The sequence below is a fragment of the Symphalangus syndactylus genome, chromosome 14 (assembly GCF_028878055.3).
Source record: "Symphalangus syndactylus isolate Jambi chromosome 14, NHGRI_mSymSyn1-v2.1_pri, whole genome shotgun sequence".
NCBI classification, from domain to species: Eukaryota; Metazoa; Chordata; class Mammalia; order Primates; family Hylobatidae; genus Symphalangus; species Symphalangus syndactylus.
Genome location: NC_072436.2, coordinates 104,061,441 through 104,087,911, shown reverse-complemented (window position 1 = coordinate 104,087,911; position 26,471 = coordinate 104,061,441). Strand labels below are relative to the sequence as shown.

General features: G+C 39.9%; 1 protein-coding gene across 6 annotated transcripts in view; it reads right to left on the bottom strand.

The window, feature by feature from the left end:
• Positions 1-94: 94 nt before the first annotated feature.
• The window catches only part of HEATR5B (HEAT repeat containing 5B), a 108,685-nt gene continuing 82,308 nt past the window's right edge, over positions 95-26,471 (bottom strand). For 3 of the 6 annotated variants that reach the window (XM_055240677.2, XM_055240678.2, XM_055240684.2), the window contains 6 exons: positions 25,667-25,811; positions 24,432-24,698; positions 22,714-22,941; positions 13,082-13,233; positions 11,093-11,306; positions 95-4,213 (listed from right to left, as the gene is read on the bottom strand). In XM_055240677.2, coding sequence (XP_055096652.1) covers positions 3,909-4,213; positions 11,093-11,306; positions 13,082-13,233; positions 22,714-22,941; positions 24,432-24,698; positions 25,667-25,811 — 1,311 coding nt within the window. In that variant the 3' untranslated portion in view covers positions 95-3,908. Of the gene's footprint in view, positions 4,214-6,938; positions 7,041-11,092; positions 11,307-13,081; positions 13,234-22,713; positions 22,942-24,431; positions 24,699-25,666; positions 25,812-26,471 lie in introns of all 6 variants that reach the window. The other 3 variants (XM_055240682.2, XM_055240679.2, XM_055240683.2) reach the window with 3 other exon arrangements.

Below are 26,471 nucleotides of genomic sequence, written 5' to 3'. Positions count from 1 at the left end.
AGGGAGACAGGGAGGGAGAGGATCATTGCTAATGCATGATGCAGTCTACCCTAAAGTGGGAAATGATGGGAGAAGCCAAGAACAGCAAAAAATAGCCAAGGCAGAAATAAACATACTTTATAAATAGATGAGGGAAAAGGGGTTATGTGTGTACATGCATGTGTGCAAAAAAATGAGATTAGAAACAGTCTGGTGGTTCCTTAGAAAGTTAAACATGAGTCAGAAAGGCCATATTTAAGAAAAAAAAAGGAAAAAGACTTATTTGAACGAGCAAGTTCACTCCTAGGTATATACTCAAGTGATATTAAAACATATGTCCACCCCAAAACTTGTACATAATTGCTCATAGCATCATTATTCCTAACAGGCAAGAAAAAGATGGAAAAATCCAAATGTCCTTCAACTGATGAACAGATTCACAAAATGTGGTATATATACAATGGAATATTATGCAGCCATAAAAAGGAATAAAGTGCAGATTCATGCTACGACATGGATGAACCTTAAAAAACATTACAGGCCGGGTGCAGTGGCTCACGCTTGTAATCCCAGCACTTTGGGAGGCAGAGGCGGGCAGATCATGAGGTCAGGAGATCGAGACCACTGTGAAACCCCGTCTGTACTAAAAATACAAAAAAATTAGCCGGGCGTGGTGGCGGGCGCCTGTAGTCCCAGCTACTCGGAGAGGCTGAGGCAGGAGAATGGCATGAACCCGGGAGGCGGAGCTTGCAGTGAGCCAAGATTGTGCCACTGCACTCCAGCCTGGGCCACAGAGCCAGACTCCGACTTAAAAAAAAAAAATTACAGTGGGCCGGGTGTGGTGACTCACGCCTGTAATCCCAGCATTTTGGGAGGCCGAGGAAGGCGGATTGCCTGAGCTCAGGAGTTCGAGACCAGCCTGGCCAACACGGTGAAACAAAAAATTAGCCAGGCATGGTGGCGTGCACTTGTAATCCCAGCTACTGGGGAGGCTGAGATAGGAGAATCGCTGGAACCCGGGAGGCGGAGCTTGCAGTGAGCCAAGATTGTGCCACTGCACTCCAGCCTGGGTGACAGAGTGAGGCTCCATCTCAAAAACAAACAAACAAACAAACATTACAGTGGGTTGGTGGCTCATGCCTGTAATACCAGAACTTTGGAAGGCTGAGGCAGATGGATCACTTGAGCTCAGGAGTTTGAGACCAGCCTGGGCAACAGGGTGAAACCCTGCCTCTAACAAAAATATGAAAAACTAGCAAGGCATGGTGGTGTGCGCCTGTAATTCCAGCTACTCAGGAGCCTGAGGTGGGAGGATTGCTTGAGCCCAGGAGGTAGAGGCTGCAGTGAGCTGAGATTGCACCACTGCACTCCAGCCTGGGCAACAGGGCAAGATCCCATCTCAAAAACAAGCAAACAGAAAACATTACAGTAAGAAGCCAGTCACAAAAAACCACATATTAAGTGGTTCAATTTATATAAAACGTCCATGAGAGGAAAATCCAGAGACAGAAAGTAGATTAGTGGTAGCCTAAGTTGGGGGGAAATGGGGAGATGGTAGGAGGATAGCTAAAGGACACAAGGTTTCTTTTTGGGGTAATGTTCATAATTGATTGTGGTGATGGTGGCACCACTAAAAACCACTGAACTGTACACTTTGCTGGGATACAGTGGCATGATCACAATTTATTGCAGCCTCAAACTCCTGGGCTCAAGCAATTCTCCTGTCTCAGCCTCCTGAGTAGCTGGCACTACAGGAGTGCACCACCGCGTCTGGCTTTCTTTTTGTTTAACGTAGAGATGAGGTCTTGCTGTGTTGCCCAGGCTGCTCTCAAACTCCTGGCCTCAGCCTCCCAAAGTGTTGGGATTACAGGTGTGAGCCACCATGCCCAAACTGAATTGAGTTGTATGGTATGTGAACTGGGTCTCCATGAAGTTGTTAGCAAAAACAAAAGCAAAAACCAAGGAGAATAATTGTGGCAATGCAAACCTGAAATGAAAAAACAACCAGGGCCAAGTGTGGTGGCTCAGGCCTGTAATCTCAGCACTTTGGCAGGCTAAGGTGGGAGGATCATTCAAGCCTGGGAGATTGAGGCTGCTGTGAGCCGTGGTCATGTGCCACTGCACTCCAGCCTGGGCAACAGTGAGACCCTGCTTCAAAACAAAAAAAAAAAAGGAAAAGAAGCTGGGCACGGTGGCTCATCCCTGTAATCCCAGCACTTTGGGAGGGAGAGGCAGGCAGATCACCTGAGGTCAGGGGTTTGAGACCAGCCTGACCAACATGAAGCCCCATCTCTACTAAAAATACAAAAAATTAGCTGGGTGTGGTGGCAGGTGCCTGTAATGTCAGCTACTCAGGAGGCTGAGGCAGGAGAATTGCTTGAACCCAGGAGGCGGAGGTTGCAGTGAGCCGAGATCGCGCCACTGCACTCTAGCCTGGGCGCGACAGAGCAAGACTCAATCTAAAAAAAAGAAAGAAAGAAAAGAAAAAACACCCAAAAGTCAGTGAGAAAACAGGCAAGACAAAGTACCTATCTCAGGTATCTAAAAGGCTGAGTAGAGTTCAAGTGTAGTGAGCTATGACTGCACTCCAGTCTGGGCAACAGTGCAAGACTGTCTCTAAAAGAAAAAGGAAAAGAAAGGAAAAGAGAAAAGAAGATAAAATGTTCAGAAAGTGACTTGCTTTTGATAATACTTGTTCAGTCTGTTACACTGTGTGGTAAAACTTGGCGTTTAAAATTTGCTAAATGCTGTGGCAAATATTCATTTTGTGAATTATCTATTTCGTACGGTAAAATGCCCACTACATGAGAGAATGGCATCACTGTAATTATGCCTAATTCATTTTTGTATCCCCTGCAGCACTTAGCTTGATGCCTTATAAACAGTAGACATTCAATAAATATTTGATGAAGGAAACTAACCATCATAGCCAGCACTTGAGGTTCTGTAATTACAAAACATAACTGAAGCCAAATTTTAGCTATTAAAAAAAGCAGATTATATAACATTTAAACATTTTAGTGAACCTTTAAATAAGAATTTTAATTCTGTTAACAACTAAAATATACATAGCATAATTTAGTAATTTGATATGAAAGCTAAAAGATCCATCAGAAAGATAAGGACATTTTGGGAAATGCTTAGAAAATGCTGTGATTTTACTCATAGTATATACACCAAACAGACACTTTCCATTATTTTAATTACTTCAAAATTTAAAATCTGCTTGTTTTTCAGTTGATTTTTTTCATGACAGATGCTGAGTTCCGACCCATTTTTTTTCCCTGACAGTATCAATAGGCTGCCCGACTACATGATACAATTGTTTTTAGCATTTAAATTTAAGACTATGGCTCAGTGTTTGAAAAATAAGTAAGTTAACAAAAGAGAAATATTATTAGGAGGAAAATGAAAACATATTCACCACATGATAAAAAAAATCACTCCTTAAAAATCAGTAAGTGAGGCCGGGCGCGGTAGCTCACGCCTGTAATCCCAGCACTTTGGGAGGCCGAGGCGGGCGGATCACGAGGTCAGGAGATCAAGACCATCCTGGCTAACACGCTGAAACCCCGTCTCTACTAAAAATACAAAAAATTAGCCGGGCGTGGTGGCAGGCACCTGTAGTCCCAGCTACTTGGGAGGCTGAGGCAGGAGAATGGCGTGAACCCGGGAGGCGGAGTTTGCAGTGAGCGGAGATCGCGCCACTGCACTCCAGCCTGGGTGACAGAGCGAGACCCCGTCTCAAAAAAAAAAAAAAAAAAAAAATCAATAAGTGGTGTGAGCATTATTTCACTTAACCTACCTGGAAGCACTATAATACCAATATACAAATAAAACAGAACCCATAGGTAGCCTGGAATGATACAGTGGCCATCACTAATTAGGTGCTAGTTGACAATATAAATACAAATAAATCAAAGTACAAATTAAAAAAAACTTGTTTTTAGCTTAATTGTTGGTGCAGAATGTATGGCAGGGGCTGGTTGTCTGGCAGCCGCTTTAGCTTTGCTCGCTTGGCTTGCTCGAACAGCCGTTTCTAGACGCACTTTCAACTCAGGAGCAGCCCCCATTACCGTCTTGAAAGCATGTGGATACAGAGGTCCAATATGCATTAAATTCTGGAGTGCAAACTCATGAAGATCTTTGGAAGCTGAACTTGCTGAGGCAAAAGAATTTTCATCCAGCAGGTAAGATATCAAAGTAGGAACTAAAAGAGCAAGTAGCTGGACTCCTGTAAATAATAAAGTATGAAAAAAGATCACAAACATAAGGATTATAATAAACTTTAAAAACTAGGCAATTGCCATGGAAGACTGAACATAATAAAATATAAGTACACATGCACAGCCTACTTTAGACCTCAATAACTCATAATTAATATTAAATATTTACTAAATGTCCAAGCTGGAAACCAGATTTGTTAATATTGTATATTTTACATTTATATTAATTTGTTTTACTTAAAAAAAATGGGCCAAAGTTTAAAAAGTAATAAAACACTTTACAATTGCCACCTGGTAGAAGGTATCTTGAGAGTAAGATTATAAAATTTTTACGGGCATTCTAGAATCAGGAGATTGGAGTGAGGAACAGAAACCTGAAAAGCATCTATTTACCATTATTTAACTAACACTAGTTGTTTCTTTCCTCTTTAAGTAGAAATACAATACAACTTTTTTCCTATTTCATCATCCCCCAAAACTCACAGTGAGGGGAAATTCCTCAAAACTAAGGGAATACATAAGCTTAGGGTTAAAAAAACAAGAACCTATGTCTGACTGATATAAATTCCAAGTTCTTAAAAAAATATTCATTTGGAGGCTTCATCTCCTTTTGTTAGTCTTTACTTATTAACAACTCCATCCTGGGATATAAGTTTCATTAAAGGTGATTTTTTTTTAACAATTAACCTTTATATGTAATTGTGTGTGTGTATAACATCTCATAACCACATTGAGAATTACGCTTTCTCCCCCTTAATTACTGTTAATTTTTGTAGAATGACAACTGATGCAATTGTAAGGCAGCAGGAAGCATCTGGTAGAGAATGTGTGACACTCACTGATGTCAGCAAGGACAGTGATAATAATCAGTGAAGCCTTTCCAGAATCCCAGTCCCACCCTGGACCTTACTCCCTATTTTCTTTCCCTGCTGTATTTTTTTCTTCATAGCTCCTATCAATTCCTGCATCTAACTATAGATGTTATATCTACATCTAAAATTGATATATCCATCATCACTATATAAAATTGTACAAAGATACATGTCTACATATAATAGACACAGATATATATATATATATATACACACACACACACGTATAGGGGACAAGAAGTGTTTATTGTCTGTGTTTTCCTACAAGAAATGTAAGCTCCATAAGATCAGGGACCTTTGCCTGTTTTATTTCATGCTAAATTCTCAATGCCTAGAACAGTACTTGGTACATAGGCATCCAGTAACTATCCTTTGAATGAATAAACATACACACTCTTTCTCTTGGTAACTACCCAGAAGTTTCCAATTAATTGGATTTGTTTCCATATTAAGTTTTCAGAAAAGAGGTAAAAAGCTTATTTTTAAAGTCCCTGGTAAATCTTCCAATCTTCTAGATTTAGTTCAATTTCCCTCATGTAGAATGTTAATAGTATTACAGGGGTGGGCGCGGTGGGCTCATGCCTGTAATCCTAGCACTTTGGGAGGCCAAGGTGGGCGGATCCCCTGGTCAGGAGTTTGAGACCAGTCTGGCCAACAGGGCGAAACCCTGTCTCTACTAAATATACAAAAAATTTGATTAGGCACGGTGGCTCATGCCTGTAATCCCAGCACTTTGGGAGGCCAAGGCGGACGGATCGATCACCTGAGGTCAGGAGTTTGAGACTAGCCTGACCAACATGGAGAAACCCTATCTCTACTAAAAATACAAAAAAAAAAAAAAAAAAAAAAAAATTAGCTGGGCGTGGTGGCACATGCCTATAATCCCAGCTACTAGGGAGGATGAGGCAGGAGAATCCCTTGAATCCGGAAGGTGGAGGTTGTGGTGAGCCGAGATCGTGCCACTGCACTCCAGCCTGGGTAATAAGAGCGAAACTCTGTCTCAAAAAACAAAACAAAACAAAACAAAAAAACCCAAAAATATTAGCTGGGTGTGGTGGCACATGCCTGTAATTCCAGCACTTTGGGAGGCTGAGGCGGGTGGATCACCTGAGGCCAGGAGTTCGAGACCAGCCTGGCCAACATGGTGAAACCCTATCTCTACTAAAAATACAACAAATTAGCTGGACATGGTGACGGGCGCCTGTAATCCCAGCTACTCCTGAGGCTGAAGCAGGAGAATCACTTGAACTCGGGAGGCGGAGGTTGCAGTGAGCCAAGATCAAGCCACTGCACTCCAGCCTGGGCAACAAGAGTGAAACTCTGTCTCAAAAAAAAAAAAGAAATATGCTAAGCATTATAGGAAATGTTATGTAATTCGTTTCTACCTGGATTCTTTTATTATCTCAATGAAAACAGTAGACAGCACACAGAACAATTAGAGTACTAAGTGCTAAAAAATGTGGGTAGCATTTCAGTATAGAATTCACCAAGAGAATCATGAAGCTGAGGAATACTTTGGGATTTTATTTGGTTGGTTACAAATACCAAATAGATTCTATGAAGGGTAAGATCAGAGTGAGCTAAGTAATTAGGCAATATTTCTCAAAGAAAAGATCTAATGTAGGTTTAATAGATTTGTATAAGAAGAAAAGAAGAGAAAAAACAACTGAGGAAAGTGAAAATAATATGAACAATGTAAGCGATTAAAAGGAGCACAGAAAGGAAACTGGTCTGGTCAGGTTAGGTACACGTTGGGGAGCAGAAAAAATATTTTGAAAAGCAAGCAAAGATGTTCAGACTTGATGCTGTAAGGAAAGAGTAAACTTTTCCAAATTCTTAAGCAAAGGAGAGATAAAATTACTTTAGGTAAATTTGATGGGGAATATCAGCTAGGAAAACTATTATAGTTATCTGTTTAGGAGGTGATTAGATATAAGAATAAGGTGCAAGTTTCTCTTGAAACCTAGAGAAATTTCAGAAAGAGATAGGACAAGATTTGAATAACAGATTCAATAAAGATGATGAACAAGGAGTCAAATATAATTCTAATATTTTTAGCTTATAACCTTGGTCGTGCAGGGTGAAAAAACATATACTGCCCATTCTTATACCGGATACTGTAAAGTTGACAACAAAATTAACATCTGTAAATGGGATGAAAAAAGTTGAATGACTTAAATTCAAAAGCTGAAAATTTACCCTCTTGGAATCATGTAACTATATAAAATATGAAGTGAAGTATAAAAATGTTGCCATCAAATTAATATGATTTACATTCATTCATTTATTTGATGGTATCCTCCTAATGAATGTCATCTTATTTCACTAATGAGACTTGTTTGCCTTTAGTTTTTGCATGGCATTTAGTCTTAGATTCAGTTTTAATTGTAAAAACAGGCAAACTGCTTATTTTACCTCTTAAAAGTCTTGTTAGAGTACAAAACATCTGTTATCTGAGTAGTGAAGCAGTCCATTAAAAAAATGAAGAAATCACGATGGTCCTTTTTTTTTTTTTTTTTTTTTTTGAGACAGAGTCTCACTCTGTTGCCCAGGCTGGAGTGCAGTGGCGTGATCTCGGCTCACTGCAACCTCTGCCTCCTGGGTTCAAGCGATTCTCCTGCCTCAGCCTCCTGCGTAGCTAGGACTACAGGCGTGCACCACCACACCCGGCTTTTTATTATTATTATTATTATTTATTTATTTTTTTTAGATGGGGTTTCACCATATTGGCCAGGCTGGTCTTGAACTCCTGAACTCGTGATCCACCCGCCTTGGTCTCCCAAAGTGCTGGGATGACAAGCGTGAGCCACCACACCTGACCGATGGTGCTGATCATTGCTATACCTCACTAATAATGCTACAAATTGGTCTAGTTGATAGTTGAAATTACAATGCTTTGGTTGTTTTATATCTTAAACTGAAAAAGGGTTATTTATTTAAAGGACATTGCTAAAGCCTAACTAGCTATTAAACTATATTTAATTATACAAATGATATACATATTTTTACTGTCAAAAAAATCAAACAATACAGAATTTAAAAAAAAGTTCCCTTCCCTATCTGTCCTCATGCTAATTTTTTTTTTTTTTTTTTTTTTTTTTGAGAAGGAGTCTCGCTCTTTCACCCAGGCTGGAGTGCAATGGCGCCATCTCGGCTCACTGCAGGCTCCGCCCCCTGGGGTTCACGCCATTCTCCTGCCTCAGCCTCCTGCGTAGCTGGGACTACAGGCGCCCGCCACCTCGCCCAGCTAATTTTTTGTATTTTTAATAGAGACGGGGTTTCACCGTGTTAGCCAGGATGGTCTCGATCTCCTGACCTCGTGATCTGCCCACCTCGGCCTCCCAAACTGCTGGGATTACAGGCGTGAGCCACCGCGCCCAGCCCTCATACTAAATTTAATTCCAAATTAGGGTGCCTGTACAGGAATTGATCCCAAGAGTCAATTCAAAAATATTTTAAATACTAGAACGCAATAAAACTTAGTGCTGGGATTACAAAGTGAGTAAGATTCAGTCCTTATCTTTATGGAATTTACAATTAGTAAAATAAAAACACAAATGAAGTTATTTTGATTTGCCAAACATAGGCCATGTCAGTCATAAAATTTTTGCCTAAATTAACCTATATTGTTACTAATTTCAACTAAATTTATCAACTTCTCCAAACACTGCCTTTTCTGACTTTCCCAATTTTGATGTTTTCATGCAGCATAGTAATATTTGCTTCTTTTCTTTTGCCTTCTATAACCAGTTAATCATCAAATCAGATAAACCTTTCTTCCACTTTCTCCTCTGCATTCTTTTCTTCTACTGGCATAGTTCTGGATTATTATTTTATAGAGGAGCTACTGAAATCGCTTTTCAAAAATCTCTACTACTTTTCCAATTTTCTGTGAAATGTTTTTAAGAGAAGAAGAAAAAATTTTTAACAGAAAAGAAAAAACAGGTACAGTTTGTAGGTGGAGAGCAATTTGACAATATAGATTAAAAGTCTTTTTTTCTTTTTCTTGAGGTGGAGTCTCGCTCTGTCACCCAGGCTGGAGCCCAGTGGGGCGATCTCAGCTCACTGCAACCTCCATCTCCCAGGTTCAAGCAATTCTCCCGTCCAGCCTCCCGAGTAGCTGGGATTACAGGCGCATACCAACAGGCCTGGCTAATTTTTGTACTTTTAGTACAGACAGGGTTTCATCATATTGGTCAGGTTGGTCTCGAACTCTTGATCGCAGGTGATCCTCCTGCCTTGGCCTCCCAAAGTGCTGAGATTACAGGCAGGAGCCACCGCGCGCAGCTAATTTTTTCTATTTTTAGTAGAGATGGGGTTCCACCATGTTTGCCAAGCTAGTCTTAAACTCCTGATCTCAAGTGATCTGCTCGCCTTGCCCTCCCAAAGTGTTGGGATTACAGGCATGAGCCACTGCACCTGGCCAATTAAAAGTCTTAAAATGTGCATTCCCTTCTCTCCAGTAATTTCACTCTTAGGAATCTGACAGAAATAATTTAGGAATAAAGATGCTCATCTCGGCCAGGTGCAGTGGCTCACGCTTGTAATCCCAGCACTTTGGGAGGCTGAGGCAGGTGGATTACTTGAGGTGAGGAGTTCAAGACCAGCTTGGCCAACGTGGTGAAACCCCATCTCTACTCAAAATACAAAAATGAGCCAGGCATTGTGGCGCATGCCTGTAATCCCAGCTACTCAGGAGGCTGACGCAGGAGAATCACTTGAACTTCAGAGGCGGAGGTTGCGGTGAGCCAAGATCGTGCCACTGTACTCCAGCCTGGGCAAGACTTTGTTTCAAAAAAAAAAAGCTTCATTTGTGATCTTGAAAAATTAAAAACAGCTTAATGTTCAATCATAAGATACTAGTTTAAAAAGTACAGTCTCTCTACAATTAAAGATCATATTTTGAAGGACAAATACTGTGATAAAATCAAAGCTTAAGTATTAAGGGAATAAAGAAAATATATTAAACTGCATAAGTCTCTGGTTAAATGGATGTATGCAGTAGTTTTTCATTAAATTAAAAAAAATTCTAAATAAGTTTTGAGATATTTTAATAATTATGTTTGGTATTAATACTTAACTGGTTATATTTGTTATAAAGCTTTTATACCTCTATTATGAAGATTAGAATGTATTATTTTAAAACCCTATGAAATGGGCACGGTAGCTCACACCTGTAATCCTAGCACTTTGAAAGGCCAAGGCGGGTGGATCGCTTGAGTCCACGAGGAGTCAGAGACCAACCTGGGCAACATGGCAAAATCCTATCTCTACTAAAAATACAAAAATCAGCCAGGCATGGTGGCACGTGCCTGTAGTCCCAGCTACTCGGGAGGCCGAGGTGGGAGGATTGTTTCAGCGCAGGAGGCAGAGGTTGCAGTGAGCCAAGATGGTGCCATTGCATGCCAGCCTGGGTGACAGAGCGAGACTGTCTAAAAAAAAAATAAGAAAAAAAAAACCCTATTAAACATCTGTATTTTTCCTAGATCTTAAGGGATGCATACATTCCTAGAAAATAAAAAAAAATCACTGTGTTGAAATGCCATTGGCAATTCATTTTAACTTCCTGCTCAAAAACAAACAAACAAAAAAATCAACTCACTACATTATGTAACATAAGCAAAGGACTGTTTTTTTTCTTTTCTTTTTTTTTGAGATGGAGTCTCACTCTGTTGCCAGGCTGGAGTGCACTGGTGCAATCTCGGCTCACTGCAATCTCCAGCTCCCGGGTTCAAGTGATTCTCCTGCTTCAGCCTCCCGAGTAGCTGGGACAGCAGGCGTGCGCCACCACGCCCAGATAATTTTTGTATTATTAGTAGAGATGGGGTTTCACTATGTTGGCCAGGATGATCTCGATCTTTTGACCTCGTGATCCACCCACCTTGGCCTCCCAGAGTGCTGGGACTCCTAAAGTGTAAGCCACCGTGCCCAGCAGGCCTGCTTCTAATATCAAATAAGATTTATATACAATACAGATCTTCATTTTGAACTAGTAGCTTTTTATAATATACTTACTGTTTTGTTCTTCACCAAGAGCAACCAATGTTTCAAGAACTTTTATTCCTTCTTGAACCGCTAAAAGCTCTATGTTACTGGCTGGTCTGTTTCTTTCAACAGCTTTTAGTTTTTCAACCACTATTGGAGCTAATGAATGAATATAAGGAGTTGAAAGGGCACGATTGGAATGTTGGAAGACTGAGAGGAGAAGCTGGTAACATTTGGCTTGAACCTATATAAGAAGAACATATTATCAATTAACATGTGTATAGTTCTTATTCGCTCTACAATCACATTGCATCTTACTATGTACTGAAAATAAGTGATACTGCAGGATGAAAATGGAAATTACATTTTCTACTTACAGAAATGGAGAATAGAATTTTCTGACAAAAATTAGTCAAAAATGTTCATATATTTTAATGACCAAATCACCATGCTTATACAATTCTTTTTTTTTTTTTTGAGATGGAGTCTCGCTCTGTTGCCAGGCTAGAGTGCAGTGGCACCATTTTGGCTCACTGCAATCTCTGCCTTCCGGGTTCAAGCGATTCTCCTGCCTCAGCCTCCCAAGTAGCTGGGATTACAGGTGCGCACCACCACACCCAGCTAATTTTTGTATTTTTAGTAGAGACGGGGTTTCACCATGTTGGCCAGGATGGTCTCAATCTCCTGACCTTGTGATCTGCCCGCTTTGGCCTCCTAAAGTGCTGGGATTACAGGTGTGAGCCACCATGCCAGGCCAATTTCCGTATTTTTATACTGTGAAATAAGTTAGAAATCAGTTATTCCCACTTCTGTTTTTAATTCTTCCTTTAATGTACAATTGTCCCTCCCATTTTAACCAAATATATTTAGTAAGGAAGGTTAATATTTGAATGATCTGAAACAAAGCTATAAAAATACATTGCTTAGATATCTCAAAACCATTTGATTCCCTGGAAATGACTGTTAACAATGTAAGGTTTCCAGACCTAGAAAATAAAGTCTTACTGGCTCCACTTTATATTAGAAAGGCTTCAGATTAACACTTTTTTAAAAAACTGAAGTTTTTTAAGGAAAGAAGGAAGAGAGGGAGGGAAGACCCACCAATATATGGGACAGAGTGGAAGAAAACTATTTCAGTGCTTTGGTAGAACACAAGTGGCTAAATCTGGCTAGACACAAGAAAAACCTGAAGAACATTTTAAATATACAGATCCTGGAGCCACCTATCTGGAGACTCAGGAAGACAGTAGTGGAGTTCAAGAATGTTTCTTTTTTTTTTTTTTTTTTTTTTTTGAGGCGGAGTCTCACACTGTTGCCCGGGCTGGAATGCAATGGCACAATCTCAACTCACTCCACCTCCTGGGTTCAAGTGATTCTCCTGCCTCAGCCTCCCAAGTAGCTGGGATTACAGGCACCTGCCACCACACCTGGCTATTCTTTTTGTATTTTTAGTAGAGATGGGGTTTCACTACAGGCTGGTCTCGAACTCCTGACCTCCTGCTCTGCCTGCCTTGGCCTCCCAAAGTGCTGGGATTACAGGCGTGAGCCACCACGCCTGGCCTTCAAGAATGTTTCTGCTTTTTAAAATTTCTGACGTGTAGCAGGCTTGAGAATCACAAGTTTAGACTCTGACATTGTAAAATAAAAAATCTTACTTTCTAGACAAACTACAGTTTCTAGTAGGTTCATTAAAACGTCTAATAATATAAACTTCTCCTTTAATGTCCTTAGCATCATTTAAATAAACACTGGAAAACATAATCATAGACTCTTGTCTCTACCAGTATGCCCCGGGGTTAATCAAATATTTCAGATATTGAAGAATTTCTACATATGTGAATAAACATACACATGTGTTCTAGTGCTTAAACCCAGTGATTTGTTTCAGTTTTTCCATTTAAAAGCCATAGTGCAAATACTTAGCTTTTCATTATGTATCACATATTTTAATGAATCAATCTGACATTTTCCTGATAAAGGGAAATGTTTTTATCTATGTCTGCGTAAAGTGTAACTTACCCATGGGTCGCATGAATTTAATGCATTTTTAAATCTGTTCATGCAGCCATTCTGTAATGACTGGACTCCTATTATTTCATTACTAGCAGACCACAGGAAGAGTGCAATTGCTGTTAGCATGCTTACTTCATCAGGTGTAGGTACAGAGTCTTCTGAAAATGAAAAATGAAAGAAATGTGCTGTTTCTAAAACATTTTGGAATTTTATTTTTTTATTTTTGTAGAGAGAGACGTTGTCTTGCTATGTTGTCCAGGCTGGTCTTGAACTCCTGAGCTCAAGTGATCCTCCTGCCTTGGCCTCCCAAAGTGCTGGGATTACAGGTGTCAGCCACTGTGCCTGGCCAAAATTTTAATCTTGAACAATCATCTCTCTCTCCTCCCAACATTTATAGTAGTACTTGCCTCAATCTAATACAGTCCACGGACAACTATAAGAAGTTCAATGTATAAAGTTAAATGTATGCAGTCATATTTAATGCTAAATGATTATAACATATTCTAAGTAATTTTAAAATCCAGAGTACATTTTTAAGTGGTATCTCCTTTCAATTTAGTAAATATGAAAACCTGTAAATTCCATACAATCATTTAAAAAACCGGTTGGGTGCAGTGGCTAATGCCTGTAATCCCAGCACTTTGGAAGGCCGAGGCAGGCGGACCACCTGAGGTTGGGAGTTCGAGACCAGCCTGACCACAAAATTAGCCAGGCATGGTGGTGCATGCCTGTAATCCCAGCTACTTGGGAGGCTGAGGCAGGAGAATCACTTGAACCAGGGAGGTGGAGGTTGCAGTGAGCCAAGATTGTGTCATTGCACTCCAGCCTGGGCAACAAAAGCGAAACTCCGTCTCAAAAAAAAAAAAAAAAAAAAAAAATTTAGACAATTTCCTGAAGACAGTGTTCTAAAGAATTTTAAGGAATTTCTTGCCATTACATTTATTCAGGAATAGATACAACTTGAACAGAAATATAGTACGTAATTAGAAATACTAGAAATATGAACATTTATTCTAAAGAACAATATTTCTGAACATATAAAATACGAGTTCCAAACATTTTGTGATTATCATTTCTTCAATAAAACTGATCCCTACCTTTTGTGTAAATTTGAGCTATTTTGGCAACTGTAAATACCCAGTGAAAATCAGTACTTTAGTAGGATTATGAACATATACATTTGACATGCTAACATTATCTCATAATAAGGGTACCAGCTTTTTGTAATATGGAATAAAGGGTTAAGAACAATAGTCTAGAAAAAGTCCATTAACTTAATGTAAAGAAATAAAGTTTAAAAAAAGAGATGTCGGCTGGGCGTGGTGGCTCACGCCTGTAATTCCAGCACTTTGGGATTTCTAGAACAGACTGGACAACATAGTGAAACCTCATTTCTACTAAAAATACAAAAATTAGCTGGGCATGGTGGCGCACGCCTGTAATCCCAGCTATTTGGGAGGCTGAGGCTACAGAATCGCTTGGACCCGGGAGGCAGAGGTTGCAGTGAGCCAAGATTGCACCGCTGCACTCCAGCCTGGGTGACAGAGTGAGACTCAGTCTCAAAACAAACAAACAAAAAAACAAACAAAAGAAATGTAAAATTTGAAGGATTTAATCAATTTATAATAACCTGAGTCACAAATGTTAAAAACTTGAGAACCCACCCAGACTAGGTAGCTCATTCCTGTAATCCCAGCACTTTGGGAAACTGAATTGGGAGGACTGCTTGAGCTCAGGAATTCAAGACTAGCCTGAGCAATATGGTGAGACCCTGTCTCTACAAAAAACAAAAAAATTAGCCAGGCATGGTGGTGCATGCCTGCAGTCCCAGCTACCTGGGAGGCTGAGGCAGGAGGATCACTTTAGCACTAGAGGTTAAGGTGGCAGTGAGCTGCATTCATGCCACCGTACTCCAGCCTGGGTGACAGAGTGAGATCCTGCCTCAAAAACAAACAAAAAACCTAAAACAAAAAAACCCTGAAAACCCCATCATAGGAAATTTATTCTACATAGAATATAATCTCTTACTCAGAGTTGGCAATGCTGCAAGCAATTTTTTGTCAAAAATTATTTTATTTTCATTTTTAAAAAATTAACTTTTTTTCCCCCCCCAGAAAGAGCTGGAGTGCAGTGCCTTGATCATAACTCACTGCAGCCTTGAACTCCTGGGCTCAAGCAACCATCCCACCTCAGCCGCCCGAGGAGGTGGGACTACAGGCGTGCACCACCATGTCTGGCTGAATTTAAAATTTTTTTATAGAGACAGCGTCTTACCATATTGCCCAGGAAAGTCTCGAACTTCTGGCCTAAAGCAATGCTCCCACCTTGGCCTCCCAAAGTGCTGGGACTATAGGTTTAAACCAAGGTGTCTGGCCCCATTTTATTTTTAAATTGTGATTTTAAGAAGATGGGGTATCTAAATATGATTTTCTACTGAAGGGAATCAAGGCTTTTAGAGAAGGGACTGATTCTAGAACAGTGAGGGGGAAAATACTCAGTCTGCTACATCTTGGGGCTAGAAAGTATGGAAGTGCTCAAGAAATAATGGGGCCACACTGAAGTAACAGTAAGGGACCCGCTGAATTAAAAAAAAATTATGGGCCGGGCGCGGTGGCTCATGCCTGTAATCAATCCCAGCACTTTGGGAGGCCGAGGTGAGATCACCTGAGGTCAGGAGTTCGAAGCCAGCCTGGCCAACATGGCAAAACCCCATCTCTACTAAAAATACAAAAACTAGCCGGGAACGGTGGCGGGCACCTGTAGTCCCAGCTACTTGGGAGGCTGAGGCGGGAGAACTGCTTGAACACAGGAGGTGGAGGTGGAGGTTGCGGTGAGCCAAAATCGCACCATTGCACTCCAGCCTGGGCAACAGAGTGAGACTCTGTTTAAAAAAAAAAAAAAAAAAAAAAGAAAGAAAGTGATGGGAACAGACAAATGAGAAAGTCTCAAAGTATTTCCCCATAGGTTACCTATTAATTATAAAATGGAAAAATGGCAACTTCATAGTGGGGAAACGCGACAGACAATTTCTTAACGAAGTTATTAAAGTTAAGATTCCCAATAATGGGACAAAGCAACATTACAAAGCAATATGTCTTAGTTATATGATGTACTAAGACATAACATTACTTATGCAGTATTCCTGCCAAAATGCATACATTGAATCTAACCTGAGAGGAAAAAAAAACTTAGACAATTCTAAACTGAGAAACATTCTACATAATAGACAGCCTGTATTCTTCAACAACATTGTTATGAAAGACAAAGGCTGAGGAATTGCCCCAGATTAAAGGAGACTAAGGCAATATAATGACTAAAAAAAAAGAAAAGGGCTCTATGACAGTTATTATTAGGACAAGTAGTGCCAAATTTGGTAATTCTTCTGTGGTTATGGAAGGGAATGTCCCTGTTCTTAGGATATCCATGAAGTATGTAGGAACAGAGTCATGATGACTTCATATCCTCAGATGGTTCAGCAAAATTAATAATAATATTAACAATAATGATATGTGGATTACAGAGAAAGTAATAAACCATGTGTGGCAAAATGTTGACAACTGGTGAATCTAGAAGGGTATGCTGGAGTTCCTTCTGTTATTCTTGCAACGTTTTTTAAAGTTTGAAATTTATTTCAAAGTCAAAGGGTCTAAAAACGAAAAACAATGTTGCAGCAATCAAGAGTGATTCATTAGATCCAAGAAGATTTTTGTACATGTTTGTACATGTTCACATGCATACATATATTTTTTAAAGTAAAAGATGCCAGATTTTATAACAGGAAATAGGATTTCCATAATGGAAATACTCTATTATAAAACTTTGCTTGTTAAGCAAGGGATCTGCTTGCCTCGATATACAAATATACAAATATGCCTGTGGCTTTGATCCCTACTTCATAACTGACTGTGTCTCCTATGAATTCAGTTCCAGACAGAATATCTCAGGCAAGTTCATTCTATTATCAGACCTTTAAATTCACCTCATATGAATGAACTAGCTTGATAACATATCAAAACTTTCCCTTAACGAACAATTTCAAAAATATTGACTCTAGACCCCCTCAACAAAAATTAATTATTTTAAAACAAATTCTTATTTATTTTTTGAGACAGAGTGTCGCTCTGTCATCCAGGCTGGAGTGCAGTGGTGCGATCTCAGCTCACTTCAAGCTCCACCTCCTGGGTTCACGCCATGCTCCTGCCTCAGCCTCCCGAGTAGCTGGGACTACAGGTGCCTGCCACCATGCCTGGCTAATTTTTTGTATTTTTAATAGAGACGGGGTTTCACCGTGTTGGCCAGGATGGTGTTGATCTCCTGACCTCATGATCTGCCCACCTCGGCCTCCCAAAGTGCTGGGATTACATGCGTGAGCCACTGCGCCCAGCCACAAATTCTTAACTATTTCTTCTTTTTGTTATTCCTTGGGTGGTTTTTTTTTTTTTTTTTTTTCTGAGATGGAGTCTTGCTCTGTCGGCCAGGCTGGGATGCAGTGGCGTGATCTCAGCTCACTGCAACCTCTGCCTCCTAGGTTCAAGCGATTCTCCTGCCTCAGCCTCCTGAGTAGCTGGGATTACAGGCACATGTCACCACACCCTGCTAAATTTTGTTATTTCTAGTAGAGACGGGGTTTCACCATATTGGCCAGGCTGGTCTTGAACTCCTGACCTCGTGATCTGCCCATTTTGGCCTCCTTTGGGATTACAGGTGTGAGCTACCATGGCCAGCCCTTGTTATTCTTATCTATACACACATATGCATATATAAATATGGCTTTTAATGTTTCTTCAGTTTGTTAAAATCTACCTTAAGAAACAAAATACCAGCTCTTGATAAAGCTAAAATAATTTTAATAACATTAATAAAACTAAAGTTATCCCTTACAATTTTTTAGAAGTCACATATTCACTTAAATGTATTCATTGTTTAAAACAGAAAAAGAGTATAGGAGAGAAAGTAAAACTTGTAACTCTACCACCCAGTAATAGTTTAAATTAAATTACTATGTTTTGGTTTAATTTCTTCGGGTCTGGGTTAATTTATATAGTTGGTTATAAACATGATACTTAATAGATATATTGGATATATTATCCAAATGAATATACTATCATGTACTTTATAATTCTTCCCATTGCCAGATATAGTTATCACACATTTTCATTGTTGTAAGATAGATATAATAGGTGATAAATAACCTTGAACATAATTTTTTGATCAGTAAGGCTAAAGAGTATGCTTCCATTTTTTGGAGACAGGGTCTTGCTTTTTTGCCCAGGCTGAAGTGCAGTGGTGTGATCTGGGCTCACTGCAGCCTCTGCCTCCTGGGCTCAAGTGATCCTCCCACCTCAGCTTTCTGAGTAGCTGGGACCACAGGCACACGTCACTATGCTCAGCTAAATTATGGATTCTTTTTTTTTTTTGAGAGGGAGTCTCGCTCTGTCGCCAGGCTGGAGTGCAGTGGCACGATCTCAGCTCATTACAACCTCCACCTCCCAGGTTCAAGTGATTCTTCTGCCTCAGCCTCCTGAGTAGCTGGGATTATAGGCACCTGCTACCATGCCCAGCTAATTTTTTCTGTTTTTAGTAGAGAGGGATTTCACCATGTTGGCCAGGCCGGTCTTGAACTCATGACCTCGTGATTTGCCTGCCTTGGCCTCTCAAAGTGCTGGGATTACAGGTGCAAGCCAATGCGCTCGGCCCTGGTTTTTTTTTATGTATGCTTGGTGGCCATTTCTATTTTCTTTGATACAAATGTGTGTTCTTTTCTTTCTTTTTTTCTTTTGAAATGGAATCTTGCCCAAGCTTGAGGGCAGTGGCGCGATCTCAGCTCACTGCAACCTCTGCCTCCTGAGTTCAAGCAATCCTCCCACCTTGGCCTCCCAAGTAGCTGGAATTACAGGTGCCTGCCACCATGCCTGGCTAATTTTTGTTTTTTTTTTTTTTTTTTTTTTTTTTTTTTGAGACAGAGTTTTGCTCTTGTTGCCCAGGTTGGGGTGCAATGGCATGATTTCAGCTCACCGCAACCTCTGCATCCCTGGATTCAAGAGATTCTCCTGCCTCAGCCTCCCAAGTAGCTGGGATTACAGGCATGTACCACCACGCCCAGCTAATTTTGTATTTTTAGTAGAGACAGGGTTTCTCCATGTTGGTCAGGCTGGTCTTGAACTCCTGACCTCAGGTGATCCACCCGCCTCAGCCTCCCAAAGTGCTGGGATTACAGGCGTGAGCCACCGTGCCTGGCCTAATTTTTGTATTTTTAGTAGAAACAGGGTTTCACCATTGAGGCTGGTCTCGAACTCCTGACCTCAAGTGATCAACCCGCCTTGACCTCCTAAAGTGCTGGGATTCAGGCGTAAGCCACTGCGTTCGGCCTCCTTCTTCTTTCACCTATTGGTTAGTAAGTGAATTTTTTCTAAGAACTCTTTGTATATTATCAACACAGACATAAATATTATTGTCAGTTTTTCAGCTGTCTTTTTTTCATCTACCATTTAATGTAAGGTGTTTTGATGGGTAGAAGTTAATTTTTTTGTTTGTTTGTTTCTTTTGAGATAGGGTCTCACTCTCTCACCCAGACCAGAGTGCAGTGGCACCATCATGGCTCACTGCAGGCTTGATTTCTCGAACTCAAGTGATCCTTCTGCCTCAGCCTCCCAAATAGCTGGGACCACATGTGTGTGCCACCATGCCTGCTAAATATTTATTTTTTATTTTGTAGAGACAGGGTCTCACTATATTGCCCAGAATGGTCACAAACTCCTCTGCTCAAGTGATCTACCTGTCTCAGCCTCCCAAAGGGCTGGGATTATAGGCGTCAGCCACCACACCCCATCTAATTTCTATATAGACCAAAACAGTAAAATTGCCCTCTGCGACATCTTTCCTTGACTTACAGTTAGTCCTCTGCCATTCTAACATAAAACATTCACCTATATTTTCTTTGTTTTCCTGTTTAAAACACTTTATGTTATTATTTTATCTGGTATTTGTTTTGATTAATGATATGAGAGCCTAAATGAAATTTATTTCTCAAACAGCTAACTGATAAATTCATTACGCTTCATATTGAAGTGTAATGAATGTGCTTTTATCATATATTATATTTTATCATATATTACATTCTCACGTGGATGAATGTCTGTTTCAAAGCAATCTGTTCTGTTCCACTGATTCTTGGGCCTACTCCGCAGTTTTAGATAATGTGGAAATGTTTTAATAGGTGAGATGACAAATCTTTCTTTACTATTCTTTGTTTTCAGTTATTTTATATTTTCTTTACAAAAGAAATAAACCTTGAAATAAAAAGTCAATCAGAAGAAAAACACAAAAATGTAAGCATTTCACCAAAAATTAAACATAGACATGAAAAATGTTAATGCTTACTAAGAAAATGAGGAATGCAAATTAAAACCGTAAGACAGTATATCAAAATTAAAAAGTCTAACAATATCAAATACTGGTGAGAATGTGGGAAAATACAGATTATCATGCTTTGCTGGTGAGAGCATAAATTCATGTAGCTATGTTGGAGGTCAATTTGGCAATGTCTGATGACATTGAAATGTACCATCGATTCTACTTCTAGGTGTACATCCTAGAAAATCTCTCACAGCACACATGCATGAGAAATTTGTAAGGATCTTAACTGCAGCAATCTTTGTAACTGGGATAAGTTAGAAACAACAAAAATATCATTGACAGGGAAATGAATAATAATTGATGAAAACATGACAAACTATATAGGAGTTGAATGAATGAGAGTTTTATATATTCACATTAATAGATGTAAAAAAAGTTATTGTTGAGTCACAGAATGAGATGACATTATTTATGTAAATTTTAAAACAGAAATACTATATATTGCTCATAGTTATCTTACTCTCTATATAACACATATATAAATATATATTTAATATAACTGACACATACTCATATAGAAAACATACTTATTTATATAGATAGATATTTCTAAGAAAAAACATAATCAGGCCGAGTGTGGTGGTCACACCCGTAATCCCAGCACTTTGGGAGGCCAGGCAGGAGGATCACAAGGTCAGGAGTTCAAGACCAGGCTGGCCAACATGGTGAAACCCCGTCTCTACTAAAAATACAAAAATTAGCTGGGCGTGGTGGTGCGTGCCTGTAATCCCAGCTACTCGGGAGGCTGAGGCAGGAGAATTGCTTGAACTGGGACCTGGGAGGCGGAGGTTATGGTGAGCCAAGATTGAGCCACTGCACTCCAGCCTCAGCAACAGAGCGAGACTCTGTCTCAAAAAACAAAATAACAAAAACACCCGAAAAAACATAATATCAACATGTAGTTCCATCTGGGGGTACAATGGAGTAGTGACAGGTACTTCAATTTTCTCTCCTATTTTATTACTTTTATTGTAAAACAACAACTTGAAGAAAACATAAATATATTAACACATGTAATTCTGGAGAGAGGCTGGGCACGGTGGCTCATGCCTGTAATCCCAGCACTTTGTGAGGCTGAGGCAGGCAGATCACTTGAGGTCAGGAGTTCGAGATTAGCCTGGCCAACATGGTGAAACTCCATCTCTACCAAAAAATACACAAGTTAGCCAGGGCTGGTGGCGCATGCCTGTAGTCTCAGCTACTTGGGAGGCTGAGGCATGAGAATCACTTGCATCTGGGAGGTGAAGGTTGCAGTGAGCGAGATCGTGCCATTGAACTCCAGACTGGGCGACACAGTGAGACCCTGTCTCAAAAAAAAAAAAATTCTGGAGAGAGATATATATGTATATATTTAAAACCTCCCGGCCGGGTGCGGTAGCTCACATCTGTAATCCCAGCAACTTTGGGAGGCCAAGGCGGGCAGATCATGAGATCAGGAGTTTGAGACCAGCCTGACCAACATGGTGAAACCATGTTTTTATTAAAAATACAAAAATTAACCGGGTGTGTTGGTGGGCGTCTGTAATGCCAGCTACTCGGGAGGCTGAGGCAGGAGAATCACTTGAACCCGGGAGGCGGAGGTTGCAGTGAGCTGAGATCACGCCAGTGCACTACAGCCTGGGTGACAAAGCGAGACTTTGTCTCAAAAAAAACAAAACAAACAAACAAAAACCCCAAAAAACAAAAAACCTCCCAGTATATTTATATATATATATATTTTTTTGAGACAGAGTTTCAAAAAACTCTGTTTTTTGCCCAGCCTGGAGTGCAGTGGTGTGATCTTGGCTCACTGCAACCTACACCTCCCAGGTTCAAGCGATTCTCCTGCCTCAGCCTCCCAAGTAGCTGCGATTACAGGCACGTGCCACCATGCCCAGCTAATTCTGTATTTTTAGTACAGACGGGGTTTCACCGTGTTAATCAGCCTGGTCGCAAACTCCTGACCTCAGGTATCTGCCCACCTCGGCCTCCCAAAATGCTGGGATTACAGGCGTGGGCCACCACGCCTGGCCCCAACATGTTTATAAGTATTAACACAAGGGCATTTAGAGTCAACAATCCAGAAAAGAGTATTAAAGTTCACATCTGAAAGATGTGACTAACATACCTCTCTGAGTTGATTCATTGTTATACAGCAGTTTTCTGATAAGCTTATTCAACTAATTCATTACTTAGGGAACACATATCCTAACTGACTAAAACGTTTAAAACTGATAGGTTACCTGGTTGAGAATATTCCAGGATGCATGCAAGCGTGCTACGAATCAGAGCTGTCCATTGTTTTTGAACGCCAGCCTCAGTTTTGGCCATTGAAAGTGTCACAATACTTTTAATCCCTTGAAGAGCTGCACTGACTGGTGGAGGAACTTGATTATCTGCAGACTTTATTGCTGTGTCTTTCAATATTCTTGCAATTAAGAACAGAATTGTGGGCAGGATTGTCATACATCCTGAAAGAAAAACAAATCAGATTACCTCATAACTATTCAGTTCCCATATTATAGTTGTTTCCATTGCTTGTATTTTTTGCATTTGATTGTGGTTTAATATTGTTTTTCTCCTTGTTTTTATACAAAATTTACTGTATTACTGCTACTATAATTCAATGTTTGAAAAAGAAAATAAGAAAGTGTCATATTATTTCAAAGACAGAATTGGTATTTTCTTTCTTTTTCCAGCTAGCCTTGTTTTATTACTTCTAATACTTCACCTATTTAATATTTCATGCCCTGTGTAATGAAAATGAAAAAGGAAGACAGAAAAACAGGAAAAAAAACATACCAGATACTGTGAGAAGCATCTGAGTAACTTGATGAGTTTTATAGTAATTGTAAGACATGTAATCAATCCTCGGTGTACTAAAGTCAGCCTAATCAGGCCAGGAAAGTAAAAGGACTATTGGGGCAAGGAAAGAAGAAATGAAATAATCCTAGAATTTGTAACTGAAAATTCTAGGTCATGAAAATTCAACCTCCCACAAAAGGAAAAACTCCCTTCACCACTCTGACCTGCAGCCATCGTAGCCTCTGCTTGCAAAACTCCAAAGATGGAGAATTCATTATTTTCACATATGCAGGGTAACTCTAAGAGGTAGAAAGGTCTTCTGTGTTTTGAGCTGAAATTTATCTCTTTATCTGATACCATTTTTACCTTCTAGACCAGGAATGTCTAATCTTTTGGCTTCCCTGAGCCTCACTGGAAGAAGAATTGTCTTGGGCCACACATAAAATACACTAACAACAGCTGATGAGCTTAAAAAAAAAAAAGTCTCCTCTGACATTCTTTTTCAGTTTTTCTTTTTCTTTCTTTCTTTTTTTGTTTGAGAGTCTTGCTCTGTCGCTGAGGCTGGAGTGCAAGGGCACGATCTCGGCTCACTGCAGCCTCTGCCTCCTGGGTTCAAGCAATTCTCCTGCCTCAGTTTCCTGAGTAGCTGGGATTACAGGCATGTGCCACCACGCCCAGCTATATTTTTGCATTTTTAGTAGAGATGGCGTTTCACCATGTTGGTCAGGCTGGTCACGAACTCCTGAGCTCAGGTGATCCACCTGCCTCAGCCTCCCAAAGTGCTGGGATTATAGGCGTGAGCCACCGCACCTGGCCTTGAGTTTTTCAGTGTTACTCAAGAATGGCAACCAGACTGGAAAATAGAGTTTAGTTATTCCACTTTAAGTCTATCTGCTGACGCTGTCTTTCCTCAACCTGTAGTTCCATGTCTTATTTGAAACACATCTGAAAAGAGCACCTTAGGTTTTTGACTTCTTGAATCTTTAATCTTCATAGGCTCCTAAAGGTAGACAAAACCTTAAAAAAAAGACCAGCTTCTTATTTTTCACTTGAGATTTAAGAGGAAACTGAGTTATAACAGTGCTTAAAATCAAAGGCAAGCTCATCTTTGTCTACTGTAATATAATGCATTTCCAAATACTGATCAATACCATACCAGCAGGTGAACAAAGGGATGGTAAATCAGAGAGTATGGTAACTGTGGCTGCCACCAAACGAGCACTTTCTTCTGACAGTCGAGTTTTAGTGGCTATGTGACTTGGAGAGTCTGACACCTTGGTACTGAGATGTGGCATATGCCGTACTAAAATGAACATCAGCAGCTCCATAGTTGCAAACACAAGAGATTTTCCAGGAATGAGACCACCGCTGTCACCTCCTTCTCCCAATACAGTACAGGCCTCTTTTTCCATATCATCTTCATCTGAGGTAAAAGATAATTTGGTGAAATTTCCAGCCAAAAAAAAGTATGTAAAACAACACAAGTATATTTAGGAAATTCCTTCAAAAGAATTTAGAAGCAAATGTCAAATAATGTCACATGTCTTTCTCTGTATAATTCTCTGCCTTCCTAGAATTCTGTGCATTGATCTGTCCTTAAAGGTAACAGACAGTTCATTTTTCACTTGGAAAATCTTTATCAGGTATTTTTATTGGGTATATATTTTGTAATAGGAGTAACACATATGTTAGGTTGAACCAGATGAAATTGACAAAAGGTGAAAAATAGTCGACTCAGCAATTTCATTCGGTCCTTTCTAATGAAAATAAAATCAATTTCAAATCTTCTAAATGTATGATTAATTTTTTTTTAATTAATAACTTCTGGCCAGGTGCCGTGGCTCAAACGTGTAATCTCAGCACTTTGGGATGCTGAGATGGACGGATCACTTGGGCTCAGGGGTTCGAGACCAGCCTAACATGGCAAAACCCTGTCTCCACCAAAAATACAAAAAATTAGCTGGGCATTGTGGAGTGTGTCTGTAAATCCAGGTACTCTGGAAGCTGAGGTGGGAAGATCACCTGATCCTGGGAGTTTGAGGCTGCAGTAAGCCGAGATTGCACCACTGCACTCCAGCCTGGGCTCTTGAGAGTAAGACTGTCCCGCCCGCAAAAAAAAAAAAAAAAAAAAAAAAAAATTACCTGGGCTTGGTGGAGTATGCCTATAATCTCAGCTACTCAGAAGGCTAAGGCAGGAGGATCTTGAGCCCAGGAATTAGAGACTACACTGAACTATAATCACATCATTGCACTCCAGCTTGGGTGACAGAATGAGACCCTGTCTCTAAAAAATAAAGTAAGAACTACAGAAATATGTCCTGGCATTAATATTTTAAAAATTAGAGTATAAAATAAGATTTACTTCAAGTTAGTGTAATTTCTAGTGCTTACTTAGAGTGTTTCTTTTTTCTTGCAAATAATCCTGAGCAGCTCTTACTATCTGTTGTACAACTCCAGTAACCAACAGCTGGACAGATGATGGATTCCAGGTCAATAGGAGGCGGTGCAAAACACTCAGCAACTCAACACCTATCAGCTAATACAAATAAATACAAATACAGTTAATTAATTTCAATCTCAAAGGATAAATTTATATTGTTAAAATCTGAGAAAATACCTATGTTAAAAAACAAATCAGGTAGCTAAAATTAAAATATAGGACTACGTAACAAATAAGAACATTGTAAAAATCTTGAGAAATGGTCACATTTTACCCCGATGTATTTTCAAGCAACAAACAATTTATTATTTACATATTTAAGTGCACTTTATATTCAAAGATGATCATTCTGCTATTGGAAGGAAATAATTGGGCTAAACAGTATTGTAGAGTCCAATGCTGCTAAAATTTATAATTTCTAACCTGAGCTGAATATCCAAGAATTTCTACCACCTCCGCCTACCACGGATTATAGAAATCTCTGGTGAGTTCCTCTTCTATTCACTTTGGCAACTACTACAAACTTTCGTCACCCACTTTAAGCTTCTTACTCACAATCTTCCACACCAAATCCATCCAATGAACCTAACTGAAATTTCAAAGAGGGGGAAAAGACTTAATTGCAACCAAAGCCACCTTTACCTCTTTCCTTAAGATCATGTGTTCAGCCTCTTATGTGAGGCTTAATCTGAGGTTAATCTTTCCTTATGTGCTCCTATCCTATCCTATTTGACTTCCTAGGGATTCTTCAAGGAC